This window comes from Gallus gallus, chromosome 9, assembly GCF_016699485.2.
Source record: "Gallus gallus isolate bGalGal1 chromosome 9, bGalGal1.mat.broiler.GRCg7b, whole genome shotgun sequence".
NCBI classification, from domain to species: domain Eukaryota; kingdom Metazoa; phylum Chordata; class Aves; order Galliformes; family Phasianidae; genus Gallus; species Gallus gallus.
The window spans coordinates 22,918,691-22,939,804 of record NC_052540.1 but is presented as its reverse complement, the minus strand read 5'-3'; the positions used below and the strand labels follow the sequence as shown (position 1 = coordinate 22,939,804).

At 44.9% G+C, this 21,114-nt stretch overlaps 1 protein-coding gene across 1 annotated transcript in view; it reads left to right on the top strand.

Annotated features, from left to right (window-relative positions):
- The window catches only part of ARHGEF26 (Rho guanine nucleotide exchange factor 26), a 42,338-nt gene that overhangs the window by 18,556 nt on the left and 2,668 nt on the right, over positions 1 to 21,114 (top strand). Inside the window, exons 6-13 of the mRNA XM_426718.8 lie at positions 4,139 to 4,291; positions 4,770 to 4,899; positions 5,353 to 5,427; positions 6,191 to 6,280; positions 10,273 to 10,427; positions 16,955 to 17,164; positions 20,372 to 20,439; positions 20,871 to 20,975. Coding sequence (XP_426718.6) covers positions 4,139 to 4,291; positions 4,770 to 4,899; positions 5,353 to 5,427; positions 6,191 to 6,280; positions 10,273 to 10,427; positions 16,955 to 17,164; positions 20,372 to 20,439; positions 20,871 to 20,975 — 986 coding nt within the window. The remainder of the gene's footprint in view (positions 1 to 4,138; positions 4,292 to 4,769; positions 4,900 to 5,352; positions 5,428 to 6,190; positions 6,281 to 10,272; positions 10,428 to 16,954; positions 17,165 to 20,371; positions 20,440 to 20,870; positions 20,976 to 21,114) is intronic.

Here is a 21,114-nt window from a genome sequence, read left to right as displayed (position 1 = left end):
TTAACAGAGTGCTGCCAGCAGCAGCATTCCGAGCTGAATTCCTGCTGCCTCTGGCTCTTCTTCTGCAGCCTGAGCTGTGCAGGGAGTTATGTATGTGTTTGTGTTTAAGGACAGTTGCTGTGCAGAGCAGTGGTGCTTGCAGTTTAACGCCGTGCAGCTGGAGCCAGCAGCTGCTTAGCAGGAGGGGCTGCGTGGCTGCTCCTACAGTGCCGTTCAGCTGAAGCTCTGACCTGCATGAACCCTCTGCTTTGGTGCTGGGCCCCACAGGGCTTGTTCTGGTTACGGCCCTTGCACCACTTTTCAGCTTTATTGTTACTGAAGGAAGTGTACAAGAGGAAAACTGGATTCATCTGCCTATTTTTGATAGTAAAGCTGACGGATGTTCAGCAGTGTAGCAATTAGATCAATATGATGGGAAAGGCGTTACAACAAAGGTGTGATGATAGAAGGACCAGCACTATAGAAAGGTGCTACAAGGGAAGGGAAGAAGATTGCTCACCCATATCAGAAGATCCTAGGATCACAGGGGAAACACCACAAAGGAGGAATATCCAGAAAGAGATCCTTCCCCAGTGGCAGTCCGCCCTTCAATGGGGTCTGAGGGAGGTGCAGCCAGGCTGCATCCCTTCTGGTCCCCCAGCTGAGTTGCCTTCGCCTGTGCTCCCAGGGCTGACGGGGTCCTTTCCCCAGGTGCTCAATCAGTGGTTCAGGACAGGGCTCAACAGTTACCATACAAGCAGTTATTCAGAATTTTAATCTGTGCTTTCCTTATGGTGAGGCTGCAAGGAGGGCAGCAGTGGGCAGTCCTGGTGGGACTGAGCAGAGGCTGCTCGTGAAGGCACTGAGCACTGCCAGCCCCTCTGTGTGCAGGGGGAGCACACAGCTTTGGGAAGGCTTCACATTGTTCGTTGCCTGGAAATGGTTGTGTTTAGCACACTTGTCAGAGCAGGAGGAGGTATGTGTGTTCCTTTGGCTCCTCTCCTCTATCATTGGGTCAGTGTGCTATTTTAAAGCTATACAGTCTTCACAGGTCTGTGAATCCCTGACATGGAAGCTTTCCTAGCAGGTGGATAACATCACTGATGCAGGGCTGTGGCAGCAGGGCAGGCTTTCCCCTGCCACACTGCTTGCTGCAGGGCAGCCCAGCTCCTGGCCCCTCTCCTCTGTGCTCCCAGGCCTTAGCTTGACATGCTCACTCATTTGGGCATGAAGCAAATCAAGGGTGTTAAACGAGCACAGCTTTACTACTGTGGGCAGTAATCTTCACAAAAAGATGACAGAACCACAGAATTGTAGGGGTTGGACAGCAGCAAAAGCACTGTGAAGCTAAATCTGCTTTATAACCCTTGTGCCAGAAATATGGGTACAAATTTAACCAATAATAGTATCTTGAAATGAATAAATAATTAACAGGGCAGATCACAGTTCATTTCCGTGTACAAAGTGGGTTTGATGGTGGGGATGCTTTTTGCTCCTGGATAATAGCTTTGATATAAGGTAGTTGGTTTTCTAGCTCTTCTATGGCCTGCCTGGTTAGAAGCTCATGGGCAATGACAATTTTCATCCAGCGCAGCCTAATTTTGACATAACCAGGTAATAAGACAGCACTGGTAAAAATGCAAGTCCAACTCACTTATTATCTTTATTTAGGGGTGAAGGGAGACCAAATGTTGAAAAGAAAGACTGAGCAAAACAACTGATGTTAGCACCTTTACCTGGTCGATTTGTTCAGTGCCTCCCTTTAAGGAGCACTGGTGCTGGGATGGATGGGAGCTTGGTGCTGCTAAGGGAGGCACTGCTGCGTCCTGCAGCATGGATTGTGCTGGCGCTGCTGTGCTCAGCTGGCGTAGTGCAGGCTTTGCAGGAAGTTGTGTGTATCAGGTAGAGATTAAAGCAGTGCCAGTTTTGAAGGAGAATTAGCTTAAGAAAATGGCCTGAGCAAATCCTGGGATGTTGTTCCACATGGTGATGGATGGGTTACTAATGATGTGCTTAGAGGGAAGAACCTTAATGCAAGGCTCCAAAACTGTAGGGGGAAACTTGCCATGGGGCCGGGACAGCCCCAGTGCTGCTGTGTACTGCAGTGTTCCTCCGTCCCGGGATGGAAGAGGGAACAAACAGGAAATTAATGACATCTGTATTGCTGAGTCTGGCACACAGCCTTTAGGAGAGGAAGGGTTGCAGGGTATTTTGGCTGGGACGTTTCTCTGACACAGCGCAGGGCAGAGGAAAGCAGTTGCTCTGTTAGGATGCTCTTTGACTTTCACTTCAGTGGAGCTAACTTTAACCAGGAAAGTTGTGGAAATAAATGCCTTCTGAGGCCCTCCTGGTACTAAGAAAAGCCAGTCACAGAGCAGTGCGGCTAATCTGTAGTCGGTTAAATTGGCGGAGTCAGTCAGCACTGATCCTCAGGACAGAATCTGTCTGAAAATTCTAAGTAGAAGTGATGTTTTTTGGTTGCGCTGTGACTGCTGGGAAGGTGACTGAGCCAAACTTCAGTTGGCTCTATTTCCTGAGGGAGATGGGGCTGGCAGGGCACTGAGGAGCTCTCCCAGCCATCCGTGTGTCTGAGAGGAGTGGAAATGAATTCCGGTCCTCTGCAGTTGTGGTCAGCGGCTCAGAGCTGCCTGCTGTTCTGCTGGCAGAGCTCACTGCAGCTGGGCATGCCGTGCCAGCACTGCTGTCTGTGCAGGAGCTCATAGGTGACACTGTGACAGCCTGCAATACCTCATGCTTTGAAATGAGATGGTTGGAGTATAGGAGTCTGGAGGACTGTGCCTTCCAAAATTGACAATGCTATTAGTGATACTGCTGCACCACGCAGGGGGGAAAAGGGAGGAGAAAACAGTAAGCTGTGGTAGATCTGCTGCATCTATTTGTGAGCAGAGTCCTGGTATTGATGAAGTGCCATCAGCCGGTTAGAGCTGCCGTGTGTGTCAGAGCTGTCAGACTAAGCAGCCAGCCCAGGGTGCTCGGTCTGGCTGTGTGGCTGCATTCGGAGCGTGGCCACCATCAGTCAGACAGCAAAGTATGTTCATTTCGGTGACCCTCTGTTAACACACCTGCACAACGGGCTTCTCCTTGTCCTCCTCTCTCATTCTTACGTGTGTAAAACAAGCTGTGCAGAGCGCTGGGGCACTGAAATGAGATGCCTCAGGGTGACAGGCTTTGAAGAGCCAGTGATTAGTAATGAGAAAATGGGATGATGGGCCAAAACAGAACAAAACTGGAGTTCCCAGTGCTTTAGCTTGATACCAGGCCACGTGTTTCAATGTTTGTGTTACTCTGCAGTGCTCCATGCCAGTTCTGTAGTTACCTGGTTTGCCCTGGCAGGTTACCTGGCTGTAACAGTTACAGGCAGGAAAAGCACCAGAGGGATTTTCAGTAACTTTTAGATTTTTTTTGCATTGCCCTGATGTCAGATGGCTCCAATGACCTGCAGTAGCTCTAATACCAATGCATTTGAGCCCTTATACCCCAAAGGGTCAAAATATTTCTAATGAGCATTGTTGAAATGAAGGCTTTTGTTTTCTGATAAAATTACAAGGGCAGGAAGGAGTGAAAAGCTCCCAGGGGTCAAAGGGGCTCCGATTTGGAACAGAGGACGAGCAGCAGGGAAGGGGATTTTGGTTTGTTTCCTCTTTCTCTGTTTCCATCCTGTGTTTGGGGCTGGTGGCAGACTGAAGCACATGAGACAAGGTAGTCACGTACAACTCAGCTCTCTTTGTTATTAGTTGAACAGTTTACACTTTATTTACTTGAACTTATTCTGGTATTGTGCTTCCCTCATTGCAGGAGGAAATGATGATTTAATGCTGTGCTTGAAGTCGTTCCATTTCTTTTTCAACCCCATTTCTGGAAATTCCCGTCCGACCGACCGTGTGGGCCGCCTTGGTTTTGGCTGCAGTGTGGGAAGTGGTTCTGGGGAGCTGTGCCAGCTGACACCCACCGCCCCACGGCATCACTGAAAGGCTTCCCACGCTGCTGTGCCAGGAGGGCTGACCTCACCCTTCCACAAACCATCCAAGTTGTCATTAGGTTATAAAAGCCATGGGTTGTGTCAGTTGAAGCGTAAAATACTGCAAGGATGTCTGCTATTTTTGGTGTGAAATGAGTGATTTCTTTCCTTTTTTCACAGGTTCTTCAAAGAACTTGAAGCGAGACATCAGAACAACATCTTCATTGATGATATCAGTGATATTGTGGAAAAGCATACTTCTTCAACTTTTGATCCTTATGTAAAATACTGCACTAATGAAGTCTATCAGCAGCGAACGCTTCAGAAGTTGCTGTAAGAGCTAATTTTAAAATACGATTGTGAAATCACCCCCTTTAGAGTAGGAGGCAAAGGCTGTGGTGCTGGTGCAAGGCCTGTGGCTCACAGCAAAGCACGTCCTTACATGCTTGGTGTTCCTTCACACTGAAGTGCCTTTGAAGTCACTGAGGGTGGAAACACGCCGGGCTGCATCATGCAGCCCAGTTTGTGGCCATGTGGCACATTACCTTTTTGCTGATAAGTACAGGTTTGTACGTCTACCAAAGCTGTGCTTTGCTTCTGTGTTACGTGTGAGTTTGTTTGCGCTCATATTCACCTGTGGGAGAAAATGAGCTCTCTAAATGTCAATACTGGTCATGCATATCTAAGTAAATAGTGCTGAAGGCTGTGATACAAATCTTTCAAACTGCACTTCCCCTATTCTTGAAATCTGCCAATTTTCACAGTTCTTGGGTAAATCATTCTGTTAAGTTCCCCTCCCTTTTCCCACCAGAGCTACAAATCCAGCATTTAAAGAGGCGTTGTCACGCATTGAGTCCCATGAAGACTGCAGGAATTTACCGATGATCTCCTTCCTCATTCTCCCCATGCAGAGAGTTACTCGTCTTCCATTACTGATGGACGTGAGGATGTTTTTCTATTTTTCCTTTTTGTGTTCTATTAATGTTACCACTCCTTTGTGGTTGATTCCTGGTTGATCCCACTGCTTGTACCAGGTGCAGGGCTGTAAGCACCAACAGCTCTGCTTAGCATGAAGTGCAGTAACATTTATTTGGTTGTGCACTCAAAAGTTAAATACTTAAAAGTCCAATCAAAAAGGCCCTGCAGTAGAATTGGTGCTGAAACAAAGGAGAAACCTGGCCCAGAAGTTACACAGACTGTTAGGATTAAAATCAATTAATTGGTGTTATTTCATTTATCCGTAAGTCCACAGCGTTCTCTCATTTACCTCATTTATCCCTAAGTTCACATGTGGTACTTCAGCTCTTTGATAACCATTAACGTGTATGTAAATTTCCCTGTTTGTTACAGTCGGTGCTTTTTAGTTCTCTGAAGTAATGGAGGTTTTCTTTCAGACTATTTGTCAAAAAACTCCTAAAGATTCACCGAAATATGAGAACTGCAAGCAAGCCCTGAAAGAAGTTAGCAAGGTATGTCCTGGTAGTGCAGAAAAACTCTATGCTTAAGCCTTCTTTCTGCTTTTATTGCACGTTAAGCGTGTCTGCTGCTGTCAGTTACTCTCATCCTGTAATTGTGCTTTTCTTTTTTTGCCAAGAATCAAATCTCCCGTGTGCTGGCTTCAGTCAGGCTATGGTGGGTGCTTTGAGACTGTGTTCAAAATGTCAGCTGCAGTGAAACCCTCCTTGGGGTAGTTTCACAGAATCGTAGAATGGCCTGGGTTGAAAAGGACCTTAAAGATCATCTGGTTTCAGTGCTCCCGCTGTGGGCAGGGTTGCCAACCCACAGACCAGTTTGCCTGAGCTTAACAAGATGGCACTGCAGTATTTGTATTGGGACTTTCTTCTGTGAAGGAGTTGCATGCGTGTGGTAGGTGTGTCGGTGTGCAGCATGGACTGTCAGGCTGGAAGGATGGTTTTTGTGGGGCTGGGCACTCATTTGGTTCAGTGAGTAAAAGAAATAGTCATTACAGTATCATGGAATAGTGTGGATTGGGAGGGGCCTCAGGAGCACATCCAGTCCAGTACCAGAGCTCAGCCAGCTCTCAGCTCTGACCAGGCCACTCTGTGGTGCATTCAGTCTGATCTTGAAAGCATTGTGACCATCACTGAATGTGAGAATGTCAGATCCTTTGTAAATGCTTCCCCAGAAGTGCGTTGTATAAAGGAACAAGAGTTATTGGTATTACAAATGGTGAGGACACGAAATGTGCTCAGTAAATGTCTTGTTTTGCAGTTGGTGCGTTTGTGCAATGAAGGTGCTCGAAAAATGGAAAGGACAGAAATGATGTACACAATTAACTCCCAGCTGGAATTTAAAATCAAGGTATGATTCAATCAAGGAACCAAAATCATTTAGCATAGGGGGAGCTTTGACTGCTGTTAAGTTTTGGTAGCTTCATTGCCAGCACAAAGTAAATTAGGGCAGGCTGTAATCCTGATGCAGCTTCTCAGTCAATGGGAAGACAAATTCATATGTTAAGGTAGCTGAAGCTCTGGAAACTTGAAGAGTAATGGAGGACTGCTGCACCTTTAGCAAGGTCTGTTAAATTTTGAGGTGAGACTTCTTAGGAAAAGTATAATAACTTTTTTTTTAAAGAATAAAGTAGCATTAATTATTGAAGGATGAATGCCCAGACTTTGGGTTTACCTCTGTGGATGAACGCCTGTCCCTGGCGGAGTACCTGGTATGCCATTTACGCTGTTGTATGTGGTTTGTAAAGATGTGCACGACAGTTTTGTCAGAAGTGCTGCATGGTGCCATACACTGCTCTGCCTCTGTCCTTCTCATCATTGGTTTCCTCGAGGACTGTCGGATTTTGAGTTAATTTTCTCTCTTTTCTCTCATATAAAGAATATCAGAAAAATGCACGGCATCGTTTCTGATCTGTATGAGAAGTGTTACAGTTCTCTGCTGCAGTGGCAGCCATGTCATGGAACCTGTATACCTCATACATGAATTGACTGATCTGAGAAAAGGAGGCATTTCTGGGGGGAGGTTTTGCATGGCAAAGCAGTTGCATTTCTCACTCGAGCACACTGTGTGACAGCGTGTGAATGAGTTCTGATGTATTTCCTTACATGTGGATGGACTCTGCCATGAGCTACTGACAGGTCTGAAATTTTGCATAGATTTCGAACTGCAGCTGAGGGGAAAAAAACATCTTTCTATTAAGAGTGAGTTAGTATATGCCACAGCAAAAAGGGTTTTTTAATACCTGTTCAATGAAGTGTTACTTGCTCTCCACATCAGTTCAGCAGCTGAAAGGATCTCCTCTTTATCTATTGCAGCTGAAATAAATAATTCATTGGTTGAGTTTTAGCACCCCAACATTGTGTTTTCTGAGAATGGGAGGTGAAGTTCAGCACCCCCTTCCTGTCAGGGTGTGAGTTAATGCTGCAGAGCAGCTGTGTGAGCTGTCCTTGTGCCTGCCCTGCTGCTCACTGCTGCACCACACAGACGGCTGCTGCGTCCATTCTGACGGCACTGCTGGACCAGGAGATGTTCAACCTGTTGGGTACAGCAACTGATGGCTGTTAGACCAGGAAACAATCCTAACACTGTTTGAACATCCGGATTGCAGCAGAGTGAAATCCATAAGCAGAACTAATAACAGTTAGTGAGGTTTTGTTGTACGTACAAAATACTTCTTGAAGTACATTGACTCTTTTTCATATTCACTGTTAAAACACCATTTCTGTGATTAATGTCTCATACCACTACATAATGAGTATAGTTTTGAGAGAAGGTTGGTTGGTTGGTTTTTGTCATCATATGTGAAGTATGGGTTTATGTTTTTAAGTGGTCAGTCTTGCTCTGAGGAAATGCTGTCTCCAAAAAGGTATTTCTCAAATTGTCCAAAGTATTTCTATTTACATACTAAAAACAGAACAGTGTTTACTTAACAAGAATAAAGGAAACATCTCCTAAGTGACATCCAGCATCTGCTAACACTGGTGGATAAGTCTCAGGTGTTTGGATAATCCAAAATAGTTTTAAATAGTTTGACAGCTTTGGGTGATTGGCTCCCCACATTCCCTCCCAGTTTTCTGACCTGCAGAGGTTCCTAGCAGATTCTGAATGCCCATGATTTTTCTGTTGGCAGGGAATCAGGATATGGATCTGACCTTGCAGGAGCAATAGGCCCTGTGTGATCCTTGCAGTGTGCATGCTGGGATTGGCAACTCTCGCTGATTTCATGACAATAATAGAACTTTATTTTCTTTTTCTGTATTCTTTATGCAAGTTTTTTTTTCCCTCTGTGCCTCTTAAATACAGCCACTTAGTGGTTTAGACTTCTTCTGCTTGAGCAGGTGCCAGCTGGAATGCTTGCCGGATTGCTTTGGCCAAGTTACAATGCATTTGAAGTTCTGATGGCTCATTTTACATAGAGAGGAGATGATACACACATTGTACTCCTTTGGTAATTAAGGGATTATTAGTATTAAAGTAAACACAAGATGCCTCTGGAATACAGTTGACTAGGAAAATCTGATGAACTCATTTGAGATAGAGATGAGAGGGCTTTTTTAGTTCGTACTCCAGAAATCTTTAAAATAAAAAACAGAATAGATCCTGTTCTGTAACCGTCATAAATCAGGTAAACTATTTCTGTTCTTTTCTCATACAGCATTTTGTAATTCTTATTATTTTCTTCGGTGTGACTGCAGAGCATTACACGGGAGTACCAGAGAAGCTGTTATAAACCTACATCACTTTTGCACATGGCTCATCTGTAGGTTCTGTGTTTTTAATGAAGATTCAGATGTGGTTTTTCTTATTTCCTGTGTTTAGCGCCAGGAAAGGAATTTTCTGCAAACGTACATTTGAGTCCAAGAACCAAACTGCTGTCAGTTCTGTTAAGGACCACATAGCCCAGCCTTTTGAATCTGTAAAGTCCCCATAGAGAGGTGGTGTAACCTCTGTGGTCTGGTGTTTCACATTCCTTATCATCACAGAGAGCTGCTGCTACATTTCAGGAAGGGTGAATACGTGGGGCTGCCTGCTTACAAAAGGTACTGAAGCAGCAGAGTTCTGATTCGGTGTCAGACTTTTCTTTTTTTTTTTAAGCTAAATGATCTTTTATAAACTTCAGAAATTACTTAGTTACAGTGATGGAATTTGGAAGCTCTTCTGAGTTGTCATATCAGAGTACTGAGCTAAATTGGTCCTCCGTAAGCTGTGTAACGGTTAAATGAGGTGTCTGTATCACCTTGTCCAAGGACTATCACTTGATTAAAGTTGGATTGATATTACCTACAGATGTGAGATGAGCAACAGTGTCAGTTATTGAACTCAAAATTACAGCGATTTCCAATAAGATTGTCTTACTCTGACTCACTAACAGAAATTGAGACTTGGGTAAAAACGTACTTAGGAAGTATGGGTTTAAATCAAATCCTGCATTTTCAAATTGGAGAATATGGAATGGTAGAATCACCAAAGTTGAAGAAGATTCCTTCAGGTCATCCAGTCCAACCACCCATACACCACAGTACTGCCCCCAACCATGTCCCCAAGTACCACATCTGCCCTTTCCTTAAACACCACCAGGATGGTCACTGCACGCCTTCCCAGGGCAGTCTGTGCCAGTGCCTGACTGCTCTTTCTGAGAGGAAACTACTCATTGAAATCATGGCAGGTTATGAAAGACCACTGGTGTACATCTGCAGTATAGCAAAAGTGTTGTTCCTGTGGATGTCTGCATGCAGTGCTGAATCAAGGTGAGCAGTCACTATGGGCTCTTCTTGATATATGGAGATACAAATCAATCTGAGGCAAGACTAAAAGTTGAAGGCTTCTTTAATTTGTAGTGATTTGTAATGGTTCCAAACAACTGCTGCACTGCTGGGCTTATCGAGGGCCAGAAGTACCGTGCCTGCTGCAGGAGCCCTCTGCACTGTGAAGAGCTGAGTGCCACGGGCAGCCCAGCAGGCAGGGACAGCCAGCTGTAATTGTGTCCCGTCCATTCCATGTTCTCTGTGTGCAGGAATGAGCTGCTGCCAGCACCAAACAAGCAGTTTTCCTCTTCTAAGGGCATCAGTTGCACCCTGAAGTGCAAGCAGTCAGGTCTGGTCATTTTTATCTCAGATGAGCAATTAGGTTATGAATATGGGAATTTTCAAGTGCTTGCAGGCTGTTACTTCTGGGCTGTGTGGGTGATGAAGATACTTCAACACTTGTACTCCTAATCCCTGCGCTTTCAGTTTATTCAGGTGGGGTTTTTTCCAAATATTTAAGACTGTTACCTGATCTTAAAAAAGGAGGGGGGAAAAGCTACTTTGAAAAGATTCAAATGTTATTTTCTTGTTTTTCAGCCATTTCCTTTGGTTTCTTCTTCACGGTGGTTGGTGAAGAGGGGTGAGTTAACAGCGTATGTAGAGGACACGGGGCTTTTCTCTAAAAGGACTTCCAGGCAGCAGGTGTATTTCTTCCTCTTCAATGACGTCCTCATTATCACCAAGAAGAAGAGGTAAGAGCTTCCCCAGTACAAAACCTCGTGTTTGGCTCTTGCAGCGCAGAGAAACCATCCAGCATGTAGTTGTCTTGTACAGTTACTGTGATTGCTGTGTGTACCTCACGCCAAGGGAAATGAAAGCCCTTTCATTTCCTGCCTTGGGAAGGGCAGACTTGATTACATACACGGAATTCATGTGTATTTTTTATCCATTTGCTAATTGGAAAGAAGGAATGAGGTTTGAAGTGGCCTGGTATGTTTGCAGTGTGAAACAGGAGGAAATGTGGATTAAGCATGTGCTAATTAGTTAGAATTTGTGAAAGTGTTTATACAATTTTAGGAATTACTTTGAGGGAGATTCACAGGAAGCTGCTTCCAGCAGTGCCCACTTAAATTTTTATCACTAGATTTGAGGGGAGACTTAGAATAATCTAATGGAATTTGCATCCTCTGATGTTGCTGTTAAATAATACTTGAAAGATAAACCTTCCTGAGGCTGAAAACTCTTTGGAAGGATGATTCTGAATTTGCGTTGACCAGTTGAGCCAAATTCCAGCTATTCCTATGAGATGCTCTTCTGTGAAACTCCAAATCCTAATGTTAATGAGAAGTTATGAGGAATGAGGTAGAATATAAAATCTGGGAAGAAAATGTGAATATTCCAAAATGGAGGAAAGTATCTTTAAGTCAAAGTACTGTTATATGGGTGAGGAGAAAAATAAATAGAGTTGTCCCCAGCTCTTAATGCTGTGGCTGTGATTCTGAGATTCAGTGTTTATTGAAGTCCCTGCTGGAATGTTCCCTTGAAGGCCCCTTGTTACATCTCTGGCCTCACACCAGGGCCCTCTCACTTCTTAAGCTGTGTTTTTCTCATGGGCCTGCTGTTGTTCTGTGGCTGTTGGTAGCTAAGTAAATGTCTGAGTTAGGAAAACAATGACAAGTTAATTATCTGTGTTGTTACGTTGTTTATTGGCTTGTTGTCCAGATTATAATGCAGATTTTTATAACAATGCATCTTATTAAAGCTTTGGGCCTTTGGATTTATAACTTCTTCCAGCTGTTGGAATTGAAACGTCCTAAATGGGCCCAGAAACCAAAATTAAAGCAAACTTAACAATCAGCTTGATCTGGTCGCTTGAACAACAGCCCCTGAACAAACCAGAATTGAAGAGGATTTGTGTGAACCTCCCAGATCTCTGGGCATGAAGCATGCACTTACCCAAGTGAATATGGTCAGTAGTAACATTTGAGCTTTGGTGAGCTGTTCTCCTGCCCCCAGTGTTACCATGGACACAGCGGCAATGGACAGAAATATTTGTTGCTAGCTGAGTTCACATGTTTGTATTTTTACTGGAGCAGTTGCTTTCTTGAAAGATTCTTAACAGTGCACAACAAAATCACTCTACTGTGCTAAAAATACTAATTACTTAGTGCTGCAGTCATGCTGCTTCATCCTTTCCCCAAAGTTCAGCTGTCCTGTGTGAGCAGTTTGCCATATATGCAGAAGCTTGTGAGTGCTGGGATGGCCCAGAGCTCCTCTTCCCAAAGGCGCCGTGCTGGTGGCAGTGCCCGCAGTGCTGGTGGGCTGTGTTCTGCCCATGTGCTCTCTAGGAACCATTTGCAGATGTCAGAATTGTCATGGGAAGAACTGCACCTTGAATACCAAGTGACCTAGCACTACAGAAGCCTTTTTGTCAGGAAAAGTAGCAAGTTTTAGCTGAGCAAATACAAAGAGTGTGTTGGGGTGTACTTAGGATGCATCAGGGTTCTCGTGCTTAAATTTAATGATGCATTATTAATTGTACTCATCCTGAGCTGCAGTTTCACCTTTTGTTTGGAACTGAAGCACCATGACAGGCAGTTGTTTCATCACATTTTGACCAAGTCAGGCAAACAGCAGCTGCGTAATACTCAGTACCATTGAGAAAGGCACAGGAAGGGACGTGTGACTGACGCTGTGGTACCTGTCACGTCGATTCTGGAGAATGAAAACCTGCACTTCCATACAGCTCAGCTCTCAGCTTTTCTTCCTTCTCCTTAACCTCATTGCTGAGCTGCACATTGCTGCTGCTGTGGCCATGGCTCCCACTACAGTGTCCATTAAACCAACAGTGTGTGATGACAGTGGATTTTGAAGGTAGTATTCCAACACAATGAGTAGCAGAGTAGCAGGCAATGTAACTCACATCTTGAGTTCTTTCAGTCTGCCTCGTGATGCAGATGGACTGCAGTGTGGCTCTTCTTGCTGGTGTCATATCTGGGAAGTGGCTTTCTGTGAGCTAGTGAGGAAATTATTCCATGTTCTGCAGGGTATGATGACCCCAGTGCCTTGCAGAAATATATTTACGTTACGGATAATACTTTCATGTTTGTATGCATTTCTATCATAATGAGTTTTCATCTTTCTTCCTCTTCTAAAGCCTGAATGTGGATGGATAAGGATTGTGCTTACAGCTCTCCTGCACAGCTGATGAGCATAACTGCTGGGTGTGGATGTGGATTTGACTGCTGTCAGACACATAGAGCTCCCACAGTAGAGTGGTCACTTTCCAAGTGCCCCTGGGGGGGAGGTTGACCAGCAGAGGTGATTCTCTTTTTGCAGATTTGTAAGCTTACACTGTAACAATACTCTGCTAAAAACAGGACACAGCTGGCTTAGAACTCTACCAAAAGTCAGATGCCTCCTTTTTTTCCAGTATGCCCTCCTGGGACTGTGGAAATCTGCTTGCATTCTGCAGTTACTGATACTCAGAACTGTGAGCTAGCTCTGCATTCTGTGAGTTCAGGAGAACTTCACAATTAATGAGGCTGTGTTACGTACAACTAAAGTAAAACTGCTTTACGGAGCTATTCAGAAAACTTACCTACAACATCTGAGAGCTGTACAAGACTGCAGGCCTATATTTCACCCAGAGGGTGGTGACGCACTGAACAGGTTGCCCGAGGAGGCTGTGGATGCCCCATCCCTGCAGGCATTCAAGGCCAGGCTGGATGTGGCTCTGGGCAGCCTGGGCTGCTGGTTGGCGACCCTGCACATAGCAGGGGGTTGGAACTGGATGAGCACTGTGGTCCTTTTCAACCCAGGCCATTCTATGATTCTGTATTTGAGTATGAGTATACATTTACTGAAAACTCTGCTTTCTGTGACCCCCTAAGAAAACCACTCAAATCTGGTCTGTTTTCAGCAATCCATGGCTTGTCAGCTTCTGAGTTTATCTTGACAGTGGAATGCAGCTGGACTTCATACACTGGAAATCACCCCAAGGTTAAATTCTACTTGGGAATGTTACCTGTTCACAGCTGCTTGAAAAGCCATGGGTTTTTTTCCAAGCTGCCAGGAATTATTTTGTCACTAAAGCAGTAGTGCTAAAAATGATTAAACGTTGCTGAAGGAGATTCATACAGGAATTTTACCACTTTTTTATAGATACAATAAAGGAATTAGGAAAGAGACACCATGTGCTTTCTGTTAGAGAAGGCCTAGAACACATACGTGGTCTTCATAAAAGCATCGCTACAATTTGCAGGCATTCGTTGCAGAGAGGCATTAAATAGTGCTGTTGTTCTGTGTTCTGAATGTAAACAGATGTTTGACAGACATGTTAAGCCTTAAACTGAAAGTGCACATCGGCACATCTGTGTGAGTTGATTGCTGTGATTTTAAAGGATGTTAAAGGATTTTCCGTGTACGTGTGTGTGCTCAGTGGGGCTGCGCTGCCGTCAGCACTCTGCTTAATCCTGTTGGAAGGAGAGCCGTTGGTGTGTGGGCCTCTCAGAGAGCACAGGAGGTAAAAAGGTACAGGTTCCTTAATAGTTTAAAATCAGGTGTATTGTTGAATGGAGAACTGAGTTTGTCTCAGTTGGTTAATTAATTGGGAGTGCATTCATTATTTACTGTGCAAATGTATAGGCCACGTTTCTCTGGTTTGCAGTTCAAGACTCCCGAATGCGTCCGGCAGCATTCCCAGCTGGGGGTGCCAGCTGTGCCCTTGGCCGGGCAGGGATGGCCATCCACGTGGATGAGTTTGTAGGAACTGAGCTGACCCTTTAAGAAAAAAAACAACCTTTCTGCTCCACAGTGCGTCGTTCTCATTGATAAATAAGACGATTCTTTTCTTTCTCAGTAGAAAGCCTGAGATGTTCTGAGTGGCACTTGAACCAGCTGTCCTCATGTGATAAGTAATATCTTCCAAAAGAGAAATTAATTTGAATCTAGAACTGGATTTAGGAGAATGTGAAGCCCAAATCCGCAGTCTCTGTACTCTCGGTTCCTCTCCTGGCCTCCCGGAACACTCGTGCTTTCTGCAGTGGTACAACCAGAGTCTGTTATGCTCAGGGAAGAAATGGGCATCCAGAACACATCTGAATTAACATTGCTCGTAGTTTCTCTTCATGATCAGTTACCTGTGCTAAAAACAAACAGCTTTCCACGTGCTGAAATGTTAATGCACTTTTGTTAATCTCCTTTAATTGGACCAGAATGTATTTGTAATCTATATTCTTTCTACTTCAGGATCCAGGAAGCCATGTATACCAGCGTAATTAGCTTGACTTCGTTTTGACATGACTGTTTTCATGTTCTGTATAGAAAAAATCCATTCTAAGGTGAACTGAGCAGTTCATTTTTTACAACAGGTGCACTGACACGTCCAATGTAATGTGTAAGCTTACTGCCCCTTGAAGAGCAGATGAATTTTTCCAATGCTGTAGGAGTCACAGATAGCAGTAAGAACGTCAGGTTTTGAGTCGTAATGTTGCCTAGTTGTGTTTTAGCAATTCCTACACAGAAGGATTAGAAATGGGAATTATAAATACCATTATATGAACAGCTGAGGTATTAGCAGGTATTTTTTCTGACAGTTGGCAAAATGGGCAGAATTCATCTCAGCAGACATGAAGTCAGCATCTGTTGGTTATTTTCTTGCGACAGCCATAAAGGAGCAGTACTTCTTTGCCCTGCCAGGAGGGGTGGGCAGCAGCATTTCAGGTGTGGGATTGAAGTTCAGCACACAGGTGTCTGTGCACCTTCAGCAGCACAAGTAAGGGGTGTGATTGATTTATCTTAGTGAAACAGCGCTTTGTCACATGAGACTGCGGTCTGAACCACTGGAGTGTATACAACAGCTGTGGTTTCAAGTTTGATTTACCACAAATGTTAAACTAAGTGATGTTTGTGTTAGTAGAGAGCTGACTTGGTGCCTCTGTAAGCAGAATTTTGTCTGCTTGTTGCTCCAGCATACGAATCTTACAATTTCACACAAGCTTGTTCACTGTTTGAGGCAGTTAGTTCTCAGCATCCTGAGTTGGTGACGCATCCTGACCAATTTGCACTGCCATGTAAGACACTCATGGCAAGTGGGCTCACAGAGCTCAGCAGAAAGAAGAGCTCTGCAGGTGGCTTCTTTGCTCCTGCAAGCAATTGCAGTTTCTCAGATACGTGATACAGAGGCTTTGAACTCCTTCTTTAACTAAATTTCACTGCTTTGAAAATGGGGAGGTGTACAATTAATTGCCACTTGAAAAATGTTTTCAGTGTTGCTTTAGAAGCACAGGGCCTAACTGTACTGCAGTGGATTGAAAAATAGGAAGGCTGCAGTAACCTGTGACTGTTGTCATGCAGCACTGTCACACTCACAGTGCCTTGTCCAGGTGTTTGCCCTCCTCTCTTTCCTTCTTTCCTGTGTCTCCAGCTGTCAGAAAACTTTGAGCTGCAGCGATTCTCCTGCTGACAAACGAAAAGCTGCTGTTCAAGGCAAGGTGTATATTTTCATTTAAGTAACAGTGTTGTTGAAATAACAGTTACATTTCTGATCTGTGATGTCTGTGTTGGTGTATGTGTTTACAAAAGGTGTGTGTGTGTGTGTGTGCAAGAAGGCTCTCAGAAAGGTAAATGGCACAGTGTGTTTTCCAGGACCAGCAGTGTGACAGGATGGCTGTGGCTCTGCGGCCGTGGCTCGGTGCACGTGGTGGCACTGGGCTGGGATTGGGCCTGAGGATCTCAGAGGTCTTTTCCAACCTTTTTGATTCTGTGATTCTTTGCCTCTTTTTAGAAGTTACAGCTGGAGGGCGTTATGTAATTAGTTTCAGAACAGTGTAGATTTTAGCACCTTATACCTGCGGGTGGACGAGGAGTAGAAGATGAGCCTGTATTTTAAAGGTTGATAGTGCTCTATTGGGAAGCAGTTTGCCTGTCCATATTTCTACATGCACAGGGAAGAGGGAAGTGTATTTCTCTTACGAATTCTAAAGCGAAGGTCTGCCATTCGCTTGGAGTTACAGAAGGAAATGCAAAACTGCATACAATTGCTATGCCTGGTTTGCAGTTTAGTGGGGTAAGTTGAGCATTAGAGCGATGCACTGCAGGCTGTGGGAAGCTGGTAGCTTCAGAAGGAAATGAGCAAAAAGATGAAGATACCAAGTGTCAGAATTGTGCCATTCAGTGTAGTTGAAGCAGATCCTGATACTGAATTTGCTTTCAGAGGTACCTGGTGGAAACTAACACTGAACTTGTGGCTTTTGTTTTTGTTCTAATTGTTCTGCAGTGAAGAGAGTTACAACGTCACAGATTATTCCTTAAGGGATCAGCTGGTGGTACAGCAGTGTGACAGTGAGGAGCTGACCTCTTCTCCTGTGAAGAACACTTCAGCCATGCTGTACTCACGGCAGAGCTCCCCAGTTCACCTCTTCAGACTGTCTGTCCTCAGTAACCACGCAGGAGAGAAGGTGGAGCTGCTTCTGGGAACAGACACTCAGTAAGTAACAGCAAATAGCAAAACAAAATGTTAAAATGCTGGAGGAAGCCATATACCTCTCTGTGCTTTCTGCAGTAGCTTTCCACTTGCTGACCTGACTGTCTTCCCTTAGGGAAGGCCTCACAGCAGCCTACAGTCGCGGCAAGTTCTTCATCATAGGGCAGTGGCATGGCCACAAGTTGCTGGAGCTCAAGGACGTTGGGACACCGCTCTTAGATATAGTCTGGAGTTGGGTGGCCCTCTGTGGATCTGGGTGCTGTGATCCACAATCCTTGTACTGCCAGCTTGAGATATTCTGATTCCATTTGAACTGGAAGTGTGGCTGAGGTATCTGAGTTCCCACTTGTTTGTTGTAGCATAAGTACCTTTGTTTAAACACTTCTCTTGACAGATGTTATTCTGAGACCTGGAAGTTGCCTGTGAACACAGAACCTTTCTGTGATAACAGTTATGCCCAGAGGGCAAGTGCCTAAAGGAAACCAGAGCAGCAGCTCATGCATTGCAGTTGAAAGCACTCCATATACATGCATTCTGCAGCCTGCTTACATGCACAGCTGTCCTACAGGTGGCTCAGAACAGCGCTCAGGGCCAAACAACAGCAGGGTGCATTCCTGACGAGTGCTCTGTGAGGAGCACTGCAGTGCTGGGCTGAGTTCCCAGCCATCTCCAGCACTGCTCCCACCTCACCCTGCAGCGCTGGCACAGCAGCTGACTGGCAGGGAAATGCTGCCTTCCGTGTGCTGGGTAGGGAGATTTCCTTCGTGTGCATCGTGATAGGACAGCCTTGAAAAATTTCACTGCAGATTCCGTTAGGATTGCTCTGATTCTTCTTCTGCACTGGTTTCTTCCAACCGTTGTATCCTAATGTTTACTTGAGCAGTGTGGCATTTATAACAGTGCAGTATTAGCAGGCGTGGTGGTAGCAAGCAGACATCGGGCGTGAATGCTGCATGCTGCCGTCCTGCAGCTGTGGTTTGTGCATAATTGTAACAGTGGTTGGATGGTGCGGGAGTGGGAACAGCACAGCAGTAATTGGGAGGAGGAGTTTGGCATCGCCTGGGGAAGCTGTGGAGCTGTGCTGGGATAGAGGTGGTCCTTGTTGTCCTGAAGCAGTTCTGGAGGATGTCCTGCTTCTGAACAGAACAACAAGAACCATCTTGTTCTTTTGGGCGCACGTCCCCAAGAGGCACTCGTTCCTCTGTGGTGCCATTAACTTTCACACAGCCTTCGCAGAAGTGAAAGATTTTATCTGTTTGGTGGAGCTGCAGGCAGGACAGAAGGCACAGAGCACAGAATGGGCCAGACAGAGCCCAGCCTGGAAACATTTACATTTTAGTTTGCCTTCGGAGTTCAGAATAACCCTGAAAGAAGCTACAGATCATTAATGGTGTCTATTAAAGATCTCATTATAAAGTAAGCAGATGATTCAGACTTGTTTGGAAATGCTTTTTTATTGGGGAAAAATGAGGCGCATTTTTAGTTGTCTGGTCGTCTTAAAAAAGACATTTTGTTCTACAGATTTGTTACTGCTTTGCTATATACGGTTTGTGGTATAAATAGCAGCCTAGCAGATTGTCCTCAAGAGGAAGAATTCTGACAATAATTACTTGATTTGAAAGCTGTCTTTTTATAGATTATGGATTATTGGAAGTGCATACATGGGTTGTAGACAAACGTAGCCTTCCCCTGGGTGTAAGAGGACAGGGAGGCAGTGTGCAGCTGGAGGCCGGGCTGGGTGGGCTGCAGTGCTCACTGAACACAGCTCCGCACATGGAAGTTAAACAGTGATGTTGACTCACATTTGTAGTGCTGTGTGATCACGTTCTGCCACGTGGAGTGGCCGGAGGCTCCTGCAGGGAAGGACGAGCTCTGGGCAGGAGCTGTGCAGGACGGGCGTTGGCAGCAGTGGGCAGTGTGGCCGTGGCCAGGGCTGGGTCAGACCCTGCATTCTGCACCCGTCCTTACGGCACTGCTCCCAAACAGATACGAGTGCTCCTGCAGGCATTCCTGGTAGCCGAACGGTCATTTAGCATGAGATTATCCATCGGCGATGGCATCTGTTTTCATATTTTTGTTTTCCAGATTGTCTTTTTATGCATGCAACGCCAATTCTCTTGTAAAAATACATAAAAAGCTACAGCTGACCTTGTGTAGAAGTAGAGGCTTTCCTGGACAGGCTGAAAGATGGAAGAGGTGTTCTCTTGACTGGATTTTTCATACGCTTTAATACTGCCCATGGGGAAAGGGGGACTCCAGTGGGAGTATTTTCACAGCATAAATGCTGCTCAGATGTATGAAGAAAGGAATGTTTGCACTGGAAGGCAGTCTGGAATTACCCCATTTTTGTCAGTTGTCTGATAGGAAATGCAATTCTTGTGTTAAGAAAATGTGAATCTGTAAGTAACAAGCTTCTAAAGCTAAGAACAAAATTAAGCACATGCAAAATGCTGTATAGTCCTTCACAGTTTTGTTGAAACAACAACCTTGGTATGTCCTCAGATGTTCTGTGAAAAGATGAGGCTTCCAGGGAAGGCAGACGTTCATTATTTTGAGTTAAAAACCAGTGGCAGCAATAAAAGACTCTCAGAAAATTCAGCCCTGCAGCTCCCTCATGCTATTCTAACCTGTACTGACAGCACAGCCTTCAACAAACGTGAGACAGAAGCAGTTTGCTGAAATGGAATGCACATCCTTGTTTGCCAAAATTGAAAGCTAGAACGAGTGAGTTCTTAGCTTAGTTGTTACCTGGGCTGAGGATTAGCTTTATTTTCCTTCCAGTCTCACATCACTTCTGCATCTTCTACTCCTTTCCAAACTGAGCTGCAGTAATTTGCACTTGTTGCATGTGGCATGATGCTTATAATCTAAATAATTGTACTATAATCTAAATAAACCATCAGAGATGCTGATGGACAGTCTGAAGCCCAATGACACATCCAGGCCTCCACCCAGGCCTTGATTTGTGCAGGCTCTCAAATTCCCCACATCAGTACATCTGGAAACATAAATGTGCCCTTTGTGTGCATGGAGAACTTATTTTTCTGACTCTTGCTCTTCATTCTAAATATACTCTGCTGCTGAGCCTTACTCAGAGGCTACCTGTTGATACTGTGTATTAGAATGGCTTTATTATGTTTGTCAGATGCTTCAGACATTAGGTGGATTACATATATGATATAATCACAATCTTGGTTTTGCTCTTTGCAGGAGTGAAAGAGCTCGCTGGATTGCAGTGCTTGGACAAGACAGAGACAGGCAGAGTACAGACAGAGCCAGTAAGTACAGCTGCCAGCAGCACTGAGTGGGACTGGAAATGCACTGCCTTGAGAAAATGTATGCTGTATGGACCCCTGCTTTTTCCAGGCTCTGTTACTCCACTCCATGTGGAGCTGCCATCTCTTCCTTGTCCAGAGGTGCTTCTTTGAGTAGTTCCGTTTTGCTCTGTGATTTCTGTTTGCATTCATTAATGCTGGCTTGGTGAGCTGCTCCAATCTGTTAACAAAAGAGCACAGCCCCTTCCCATGTGTTTAGTCAGATGTCGTTGGGATGTAATTGTGTGTGATGGGGAAGCCATTTGCTGCTGCCTTTGGGTTTGGGGTTTTTTTGATTATTTTTGGAGTTGGGAGAATATTCTGTTAAGGACGTGCACATCTTCATAGAAGATTGGCTGCAGGAAATGTGTAACTCAGCTTTTTTTCTTCTACAGCTTTGACGCAGGTAGAGATCATCAGAACTTACACAGCAAAGCAGTCAGACGAGCTGTCTCTTCAAGTTGCTGATGTTGTTTTGGTTTATCAAAAAGTAAATGACGGTGAGTGTTGGTGGTAACCGCCTGCCACCACTGCAGGTCTCAGTTTGTTTCCTCATTAGCTTCCAAGAAAAACCTGAATGTTTTGGTTCAGGGTTCCAAAGGACAGCCTCCATTTCAGCAACACGTGTTACTCAGCGCC